The sequence below is a fragment of the Pezoporus occidentalis genome, unplaced genomic scaffold (genome assembly GCF_034315485.1).
Source record: "Pezoporus occidentalis ecotype Australia unplaced genomic scaffold, CSIRO_AGI_Poc_V1 ctg1110, whole genome shotgun sequence".
Taxonomy (NCBI): domain Eukaryota; kingdom Metazoa; phylum Chordata; class Aves; order Psittaciformes; family Psittacidae; genus Pezoporus; species Pezoporus occidentalis.
This window is the reverse complement of record NW_026912899.1, coordinates 12,501-23,273: the sequence shown is the minus strand read 5'-3', so window position 1 is coordinate 23,273 and position 10,773 is coordinate 12,501. Positions and strand designations below refer to the sequence as shown.

At 66.7% G+C, this 10,773-nt stretch overlaps 1 protein-coding gene across 1 annotated transcript in view; it reads left to right on the top strand.

The window, feature by feature from the left end:
• Positions 1 to 150: 150 nt before the first annotated feature.
• LOC134171210 (integrin alpha-L-like) overlaps positions 151 to 10,773 on the top strand; it is a gene marked incomplete at its 3' end in the record, with an annotated part of 22,584 nt that continues 11,961 nt past the window's right edge. Inside the window, exons 1-9 of the mRNA XM_062633209.1 lie at positions 151 to 219; positions 1,523 to 1,631; positions 3,562 to 3,656; positions 4,007 to 4,065; positions 5,130 to 5,269; positions 6,874 to 7,029; positions 9,178 to 9,322; positions 10,500 to 10,650; positions 10,745 to 10,773. The exon at positions 10,745 to 10,773 is cut by the window's right edge and continues 39 nt beyond it. Of these exons, the coding sequence (XP_062489193.1) occupies positions 171 to 219; positions 1,523 to 1,631; positions 3,562 to 3,656; positions 4,007 to 4,065; positions 5,130 to 5,269; positions 6,874 to 7,029; positions 9,178 to 9,322; positions 10,500 to 10,650; positions 10,745 to 10,773 (933 nt within the window). The remainder of the gene's footprint in view (positions 220 to 1,522; positions 1,632 to 3,561; positions 3,657 to 4,006; positions 4,066 to 5,129; positions 5,270 to 6,873; positions 7,030 to 9,177; positions 9,323 to 10,499; positions 10,651 to 10,744) is intronic.

Sequence of the window (10,773 nt, the reverse complement as noted above, 5' to 3'; positions counted from 1 at the left end):
CCATCCCATCCCATCCCATCCCCATCCCATCCCATCCCCATCCCCATCCCATCCCTTCCCCCCCCACCCCGGCTCCGGTCTTGCCCTGCCCCTCCCCCACTGCAGCACCCCGCGTGGGGGAGGGGCAGGAAGGAAGCCGGGGGGGGAGGGGAGCACGTGGGGCTCCCGCAATGGCCCCCGCGGGCGGCGTCATCGCGGTCATTGGGGCGCTGGTGGCCGGTACGGGGGGGTCAAGGGGGCTCCTGGGAGCTATGGGGCAGGGATGGGGGCTCCTGGGAGCTATGGGGCAGGGATGGGGGCTCCTGGGAGCTATGGGGCAGGGATGGGGCCACTGCCTGCAGTGGGGCAGGGATGGCGGCTCCTGCCTGCAGTGGGGCAGGGATGGGGGCTCCTGGGAGCTATGGGGCAGGGATGGGGCCACTGCCTGCAGTGGGGCAGGGATGGGGCCACTGCCTGCAGTGGGGCAGGGATGGGGGCTCCTGTGAGCTATGGGGCAGGGCTGGGGCCACGGCCTGCAGTGGGGCAGGGATGGGGGCTCCTGTGAGCTATGGGGCAGGGATGGGGCCACGGCCTGCAGTGGGGCAGGGATGGGGCCACGGCCTGCAGTGGGGCAGGGATGGCGGCTGCTGCCTGCAGTGGGGCAGGGATGGGGCCTCCTGCGTGCTATGGGGCAGGGATGGGGGGGCTCCTGCGTGCAATGGGGCAGGGATGGGGGGCTCCTGTGTGCTATGGGGCAGGGATGGAGGCCACTGCCTGCAGTGGGGCAGGGATGGAGGCCACGGCCTGCAGTGGGGCAGGGATGGGGGGCTCCTGTGTGCTATGGGGCAGGGATGGGGGCTCCTGCCTGCAATGGGGCAGGGATGGGGGGCTCCTGCGTGCTATGGGGCAGGGAGGGGGGGGGCTTCTGTGTGCTATGGGGCAGGGATGGGGGCTCCTGCGTGCTATGGGGCAGGGATGGGGGCTCCTGCCTGCAGTGGGGCAGGGATGGGGGGGCTCCTGCGTGCTATGGGGCAGGGCGGGGGTGGCTACAGTGTGCGATGGGGCAGGGATGGGGGGGATATGGGGCAGGGATGCTCTGGGATATGGGGCAGGGATGGGGGGGATATGGGGCAGGGATGGGGGGGCTCCTGCGTGCTATGGGGCAGGGATGGGGGGGCTCCTGCCTGCAATGGGCCAGGGATGGGGGACTCCTGCGTGCTATGGGGCAGGGATGGGGGGGCTCCTGCGTGCGATGGGGCAGGGATGGGGGGGCTCCTGCCTGCTATGGGGCAGGGATGGGGGCTCCTATGTGCTATAGGACAGGGATGGGGGGCTCCTGCGTGCTATAGGACAGGGATGGGGGGGCTCCTGCGTGCTATAGGACAGGGATGGGGGGCTCCTGTGTGCTATGGGGCAGGGTTAGGGGCCACTGCCTGCAATGGGGAGGAGCCCTGGTGCTCTGTGGAAGGAAATGGTGGCCCGGTCCTGCCGTGGGGCTGGGTGGTGCCCTTTGCCCCTCCTCCACCCCTGCTCTGCCCCACAGCGCTGCCCCACAGCCAGGCCTTCAACATCCACCCAGCCCCACATCGCATCCTGACCCACAGAGGTGCCCGCAGCTTCGGGCACCAAGTGCTGCAGCTCAATGGGTCCCGGTAGGAGATGTGGGGCTGGATGTGTGGGTCCCATGGGATGTGGGGCTGGATGTGTGGGTCCCATGTTGTGTGGGGCTGGATGTGTGGGTCCCATGGGATGTGGGGCTGGATGTGTGGGTCCCATGGGGTGTGGGGCTGGATGTGTGTGTCCCATGGGGTGTGGGGGGCTGGATGTGTGGGGCCCATGGGATGTGGGGCTGGATGTGTGGGGCCCATGGGATGTGGGTCCCAGAATTGGATATGGGTTTCCCATGGGATGTGGGGTGAATTCCTGTGGGTCCCATGGGATGTGGGGCTGGATGTGTGGGTCCCATGGGGTTTGGGGCTGGATGTGTGGGTCCCATGGGATGTGGGGGGGCTGGATGTGTGGGTCCCATGGGATGTGGGGCTGGATGTGTGGGTCCCATGGGGTTTGGGGCTGGATGTGTGGGTCCCATGGGGTGTGGGGCTGGATGTGTGGGTCCCATGGGATGTGGGGCTGGATGTGTGGGTCCCATGGGATGTGGGGCTGGATGTGTGGGTCCCATGGGGTGTGGGGCTGGATGTGTGGGTCCCATGGGGTGTGGGGCTGGATGTGTGGGGCCCATGGGATGTGGGGCTGGATGTGTGGGTCCCATGGGATGTGAGGCTGGATGTGTGGGGCCCAAGGGGTGTGGGGCTGGATGTGTGGGTCCCATGGGATGTGGGGGGCAGGATGTGTGGGTCCCATGGGATGTGGGGGGCTGGATGTGTGGGTCCCAGGGGATGTGGGGCTGGATGTGTGGGTCCCATGGGGTTTGGGGCTGGATGTGTGGGTCCCATGGGGTGTGGGGCTGGATGTGTGGGTCCCATGGGGTGTGGGGCTGGATGTGTAGGTCCCATGGGATGTGGGGGGCTGGATGTGTGGGTCCCATGGGATGTGGGGCTGGATGTGTGGGTCCCATGGGGTGTGGGGCTGGATGTGTGGGTCCCATGGGGTGTGGGGCTGGATGTGTGGGGCCCATGGGATGTGGGGGGCTGGATGTGTGGGACCCATGGGATGTGGGGCTGGATGTGTGGGTCCCATGGGATGTGGGGGGCTGGATGTGTGGGTCCCATGGGGTTTGGGGCTGGATGTGTGGGGCCCATGGGATGTGGGGCTGGATGTGTGGGTCCCATGGGATGTGGGGGGCTGGATGTGTGGGTCCCATGGGATGTGTGGGGCTGGATGTGTGGGTCCCATGGGATGTGTGGGGCTGGATGTGTGGGTCCCATGGGATGTGTGGGGCTGGATGTGTGGGTCCCATGGGATGTGGGGCTGGATGTGTGGGTCCCATGGGATGTGTGGGGCTGGATGTGTGGGTCCCATGGGATGTGGGGCTGGATGTGTGGGTCCCATGGGATGTGTGGGGCTGGATGTGTGGGTCCCATGGGATGTGTGGGTCCCATGGGATGTGTGTGTCCCATGGGGTGTGAGGCTGGATGTGTGGGTCCCATGGGATGTGGGGGGCTGGATGTGTGGGTCCCATGGGGTGTGGGGGGCTGGATGTGTGGGTCCCAGGGGATGTGGGGCTGGATGTGTGGGTCCCAGGGGATGTGTGGGGCTGGATGTGTGGGTCCCATGGGGTGTGGGGCTGGATGTGTGGGTCCCATGGGATTTGGGGCTGGATGTGTGGGTCCCATGGGATGTGGGGCTGGATGTGTGGGTCCCATGGGATGTGGGGGGCTGGATGTGTGTGTTCCATGGGATGTGGGGCTGGATGTGTGGGTCCCATGGGATGTGGGGCTGGATGTGTGGGTCCCATGGGGTGTGGGGCTGGATGTGTGGGTCCCATGGGATGTGGGGGGCTGGATGTGTGGGTCCCATGGGATGTGTGGGGCTGGATGTGTGGGTCCCATGGGGTGTGGGGCTGGATGTGTGGGGCCCATGGGATGTGTGGGTCCCATGGGGTGTGGGTCCCTCCCCCCACAGGCTGCTGGTGGGGGCCCCGGCAGAGGTGGGGGGCAGGGGGCGGCTCTTCCAATGCCAAGTGGGGAGCGGAGAATGCCAAGAGCTGGAGCTGGAAGGTGGAGATGGGGGGGATGGGGGGGGGGGGGGGGGGATGGGGGGGATGGGGGGGCGGGGGAATGGGGGGGATGGGGGGGATGGGGGTGGGATGGGGGGGGATGGGAGGGGGATGGGGGGGGATGGGGGAGATGGGGGAGGGGGTGGGGGGAGATGGGGGATGGGGGATGGGAGAGATGGGGGGGGGATGGGGAGGGGATGGGGGGGATGGGGAGGGGGTGGGGATGGGGGGGGGGGGGGGGGGGGTATGGGGGTGGATGGGGGGGATGGGGAGGGGGTGGGGGGGATGGGGAGGGGATGGGGAGGGGATGGGGGGGGATGGGACGGGACTGAGGGTCCGTGCCCCCTGCAGGGAACAGCTCCCGCACCCACATGGGAATGGCCTTGGCCAGGGACGGAGACGGCGCCATCGTGAGAACGGGGATGGGGGGGGGAGGGGCAGGGGGGAGGGGAAGGATCGAGGCCCTGCCCCAGGCCCCACCCCCATGGCCCCTCCCCCCAGGGCCACCAGGACCTCACCCCTGGGTCCCCACCCCTAGGATCCCCTGCCCCTCCCCCCCATGGCCCCTCATGACCCCACCATGACCCCTCCCCCCCGCCCCTCCCCCCATGACCCCTCATGACCCCCCCATGACCCCTCCCCCCATGCCCCCTTCATGACCTCTCCCCCACGCCCCTCCCCCCATGCCACCTTCATGACCCCTCCCCCCCTGCCCCCCCATGACCCCTCCCCCACACCCCTCCCCCCACGCACTTTTCCCCCTCTCCCCCCATGCCCCCTCCCCCATGACCCCCCACCACCTCTCCCCCCATGCCCCCCCATGACCCCTCCCCCACGCCCCTCCCCCCAATGCCCCCTTTATGACCCCTCCCCCCATGACCCCCCCACGACCCCTCCCCCCCATGCCCCCCCCATGACCCCTCCCCCACGCCCCTCCCCCCATGCCCCCTTCATGACCCCCCCACGACCCCTCCCCCCCTGCCCCCTTCATGACCCCACTCCCCTGCCCCTCCCCCCATGCCCCCCCATGACGCCTCCCCCACGCCCCTCCCCCCCATGCCCCCTTCACGACCCCTCCCCCACGCCCCTCCCCCCATGCCCCTTCTCTCCCCCCATGACCCCCCATGACCTCTCCCCCCCTGCCACCTTCATGACCCCCCATGACCCCTCCCCCCATGCCCCCTTCATGACCCCTCCCCCACACCCCTCCCCCCATGCACTTTTCCTCCCCCCTCCCCTCCCCCATGACCTCTCCCCCCATGACCTCCCACCCCTCCCCCATGCCCCCCCCACCCCTCCCCCACGCCCCTCCCCCCATGCCCCCTTCATGACCCCTCCCCCCATGACCCCCCATGACCTCTCCCCCCCGCCACCTTCATGACCCCACTCCCCTGCCCCTCCCCCCATGCCCCCTTCACGACCCCTCCCCCACGCCCCTCCCCCCATGCCCCCCCTGACCCCTCCCCTCCCCCAGGCCTGCGGCCCGGGTCTCACCCGTTCCTGTGACCGGAACGTTCTCAGCAGCGGCCTCTGCCTGCGCCTGGACCCGCGCCTGCGGCCCCGGCAGCTCCTGGCGCCCGGATACCAGGGTGAGGGGCGCCCGCAGGGACCCCAGCCCCATAGGGACCCCATGGACTCCCCCTGACCCATAGGGACCCCATGGACCCCCCCTGCCCCCTAAGGACCCCATGGACCCCCCCCAGCCCCATAGGGACCCCATGGACCCCCCCCATCCCCATAAGGACCCCATGGACCCACCCAGCCCCAGCCCCATAGGGACCCCCCCAGCCCCATAGGGACCCCATGGACCCCCCATCCCCATAAGGACCCCATGGACCCCCCCTGCCCCATAGGGACCCCATGGACCCCCCAGCCCCATAGGACCCCATGGACCCCCCAGCCCCATAAGGACCCCATGGACCCCCCCAGCCCCATAAGGACCCCATGGACCCCCCCCATCCCCATAAGGACCCCATGGATCCCCCCAGCCCCATAAGGACCCCTTGGACCCCCCCTGCCCCATAAGGACCCCATGGACCCCCCCATCCCCATAAGGACCCCATGGACCCCCCCCAGCCCCATAAGGACCCCATGGACCCCCCCTGCCCCATAAGGACCCCATGGACCCCCCCATCCCCATAAGGACCCCATGGACCCCCCATCCCCATGACCCCATGACCCCCCCATCCCCCCATAAGCCCCATGGACCCCCCCAGCCCCATAAGGCCCCATGGACCCCCCCCATCCCCATACACACCCCTTGGACCCCCCCAGCCCATTAAGTACCCCATGGACCCCCCATCCCCATAAGGACCCCATGGACCCCCCCAGCCCCATAAGGACCCCATGGACCCCCCCCATCCCCATACAGACCCCATGGACCCCCCCAGCCCCATGGAGCCCCATCCACGTGGGCCCCATCCCCCCCCATGGACCCCCCCATATCCCTAAGGACCCCATGGACCCCCCATCCCCCTAAGGACCCCATGGACCCCCCTCCAGCCCCATCAGGACCCCATGGACCCCCCCATCCCCATACAGACCCCATGGACCCCCCCAGCCCCATAAGGACCCCATGGACCCCCCATCCCCATAAGGAGGTTTATGGACCCCCCCATCCCCATAAGGGGTCTATGGGGTTCCCCATAGGGACCCCATGTCCCCCCCAGGGTTTAAGGTCCCGTGGACCCCCCATGGGGTGTCTATGGACCCCCCCAGCCCCTATGGGGGTCTATGACCCCCCATCCCCATAAGGACCCCATGGACCCCCCCTGCCCCATTCATGGGGTCCATGGGGCCCCATGGACCCCATGGACCCCCCCTATGCCCCATAAGGTCTATGGGGGTCACCCCTATGGGGTCTGTGGAACCTATAGGAGTCTGTGGGCTCTATGAAACCTATAGGGGTCTATGGGGTCTGTGGAACCTATAGGGGTCCGTGGGCTCTATGGAACCTATGGGGGTCTATGGGGTCTATGGAACCTATGGGGGTCCATGGGCTCTATGGAACCTATGGGGGTCTATGGGCTCTATGGAACCTATAGGGGTCTGTGGGCTCTATGGAACCTATGGGGGTCTATGGGCTCTATGGAACCTATGGGGTCTATGGGCTCTATGGAACCTATGGGGCTCTATGGGCTCTATGGAACCTATGGGGCTCTATGGGCTCTCTGGGCCCGGGGGGCTGTGTGGGCCCGGCTGTGGGGCAGGCGCTGACCCCCGCTGCAGTTCGGGGCCGTGCAGTTCTCCACCGAGGTCCAGCCCCAGTTCTCGCTGGCCGAGTACGCGGCTCGGCCCCAACCGCGGGAGCTGCTGCGGGGCCTGCGCCAGCTCGGCCACCTCACGGACACCTTCAAAGCCATCGCCTACGTCACGTGAGTCTGCCCCACAGCGACCCACACTGACCCACACCTGCCCCACAGCGACCCACACTGACCCATAGCGACCCACACTGACCCACATGTGCCCCATAGCGGCCCACAGTGACCCACACCTGCCCCATAGCGACCCACACCTGCCCCACAGCGGCCCACACCTGCCCCATAGCGACCCACACCTGCCCCACAGCGGCCCACACCTGCCCCATAGCGACCCACACTGACCCACATGTGCCCCATAGCGGCCCACAGTGACCCACACCTGCCCCACAGCGACCCACACCTGCCCCACAGCGACCGTGACATGCCCCACAGCGACCCACACCTGCCCCACAGCGACCCACACCTGCCCCACAGCGACCCACACCTGCCCCATAGCGACCCACACTGACCCATAGCGACCCACACCTGCCCCACAGCGACCCACACCTGCCCCATAGCGACCCACACTGACCCACAGCGACCCACACTGACCCACACCTGCCCCACAGCGACCCACACTGACCCACAGTGACCCACACTGACCCGCACCTGCCCCACAGCGACCCACACCTGCCCCATAGCGACCCACACCTGCCCCACAGCGACCCACACCTGAACCATAGCGACCCACACTGACCTACACCTGCCCCACAGCGACCCACACCTGCCCCACAGCGACCCACACTGACCCACAGCGACCCACAGCGACCCACAGCGACCCACAGCGCCCCACACCTGCCCCACAGCGACCCACACTGACCCACAGCGACCCACACCTGCCCCATAGCGACCCACAGCGCCCCACACCTGCCCCACAGCGACCCACACTGACCCACACTGACCCACAGCGACCCACACTGACCCACACCTGCCCCACAGCGACCCACACTGACCCACACCTGCCCCATAGCGACCCACACTGACCCACAGCGACCCACACTGACCCACACCTGCCCCACAGCGACCCACACTGACCCACACCTGCCCCACAGCGACCCACACCTGCCCCACAGCGACCCACACTGACCCACACCTGCCCCACAGCGACCCACACTGACCCACACCTGCCCCATAGCGACCCACACTGACCCACACCTGCCCCATAGCGACCCACACTGACCCACACCTGCACCATAGTGACCCACAGCGACCCACACCTGCCCCATAGCAAACCACAGTGACCCACACCTGCACCGTAGCGACCCACAGCTGCCCCCTAGCGACCCGCAGTGACCCACACCTGCCCCATAGCGGCCCACACTGACCCACATGTGCCCCATAGTGACCCGCACTGACCCACACCTGCCCCACAGCGACCCACACTGACCCACACCTGCCCCATAGTGGCCCACACTGACCCACACCTGCCCCATAGCGGCCCACACTGACCCACATGTGCCCCATAGTGACCCACACCCACACCTGCCCCATAGCGGCCCACACTGTCCCACACCTGCACCATAGCGACCCACAGCAACCCACACCTGCCCCATAGTGACCCACACCTGCCCCATAGCAACCAACACCTGCCCCATAGTGACCCACAGTGACCCACACCTGCACCATAGCTAACGACACCTGCCCCATAGCAGCCAACACCTGCTCCATAGCGACCCACACCTGCCCCAAAGCGACCCACAGCAACCCTCACCTGCCCCATAGTGACCCACAGTGAACCACAGCTGCCTCATAGCGACCTACAGTGACCCACACCTGCCCCATAGTGACCCACAGTGAACCACACCTGCCCCGTAGTGACCCACACCTGCCCCATAGTGACCCACAGTGACCCACACCTGCCCCATAGCTAACCACACCTGTCCCATAGCATCTCACAGCAACCCACACCTGCACCATAGCGACCCACACCTGCCCCAAAGCAACCCACAGCAGCCCACACCTGCCCCATAGTGACCCACAGTGACCCACACCTGCCCCATAGCGACCCACAGTGAACCACACCTGCCCCATCATGACCCACATCTGTCCCATAGCAACACACAGCGACCCACACCTGCCCCATAGTGACCTATATCTGCCCCATAGTGACCCTCACCCCGCCCCTTAGTGACCCACAACTGCCTCCTAGTGACCAACACTTGCCCCATAGTGACCCACACCTACCCCTTAGCCCCCGCTCAGCCCCCCCTCTCTGCCCCACAGGAACCGGATCTTCACGCCCGCGGCGGGGGCTCGCCCCGGGGCCCGGCGGGTTCTGATCATCATCACCGACGGCGACGCCACCGATGTGGACCAGGGCAGCGTGCAGGAGGCGGAGAAGAATGACATCATCCGCTACATCATCGGCGTGAGCCCCGCCTCTGCCTGGGCCTCTACCTGTGCCTGTGCTGCCTGTACCTGTGCTGCCTGTACCTGTGCTGCCTGTACCTGTGCCTGTACCTGCGCTGCCTGTACCTGTGCCTGTGCTACCTGTGCCTGTGCTGCCTGTACCCGCTGCCTGTACCTGTGCTGCCTGTACCTGTGCCTGTACCTGTGCCTGTGCTGCCTGTACCCGCTGCCTGTACCTGCCTATACCTGTGTCTGTACCTGTGCTGCCTGTACCCTCTGCCTGCACCTACCTATACCTGTGCCTGTACCTGTGCCTGTACCTGCCTATACCTGTGCCTGTACCTGTGCTGCCTGTACCTGTGCTGCCTGTACCTGTGCTGCCTGTACCTGTATCTGCGCCTGTACCCTCTGCCTGTACCTGTATCTGCGCCTGTACCTGTGCTGCCTGTACCTGTATCTGCGCCTGTACCCTCTGCCTGTACCTGTGCATGTACCTGTGCTGCCTGTACCTGTGCCTGTATCTGCACCTGTACCCTCTGCCTCTACCTGCACCTGTACCCTCTGCCTCTACCCTCTGCCTGTTCTTGTGCCTGTACCTGTGCTGCCTGTACTTGTGCCTGTATCTGTGCTGCCTGTACCCTCTGCCTGTACCTGCCTGTACCTGTGCCTGTACCTGTGCCTGTATCTGCACCTGTACCCTCTGCCTCTACCCTCTGCCTGTTCCTGTGCCTTTATCTGCACCTGTACCCTCTGCCTCTACCCTCTGCCTGTACCTGTGCCTGTATCTGCGCCTGTACCTGTGCCTGTACCTGTGCTGCCTCTACCCTCTGCCTGTACCTGTGCCTGTACCTGTGCTGCCTGTGCCAGTGCTGCCTGTACCTGTGCCTGTATCTCTGCCTGTACCTGTGCCTGTGCTGCCTGTCCAGTGCTGCCTGTATCTGTGCCTGTACCTTCTGCCTGTACCTGTGCCTGTGCTGCCTGTCCAGTGCTGCCTGTATCTGTGCCTGTACCTTCTGCCTGTACCTGTGCCTGTACCTGTGCTGCCTCTACCCTCTGCCTGTTCCTGTGCCTGTACCTGCGCCTGCACCCCCTGCCTGTACCTGATTGGCCAGGACCCCTCAGGCCCTGTCCCTGGTGCTGGTGCCGGTGCCGGAGCCCCCCCGGCAGCGCCTGGACCCACGGCTGCACCGCCGCAGGTGGGCAACAACTTCAACAGCCCCGACACGCGCCTCTACCTGAGCCAGTTCGCGTCCCAGCCCAGCACCGAGTACGTGAAGGTCCTGGACGACTTCGAGAAGCTCCGGGGGCTCTTCCATGAGCTGCAGGCCAAGATCTACGGCATCGAGGGTGACCCCGAACCCCCCAGCCCAACCCTAAGGGGTCCCTCCCTGTCCCCCCCCATGCTCCTCACCACAGCCCTGCCTGTTCCTGCCCCTTGTAGGCACCAGCGACCACAACCGGTTCCACCTG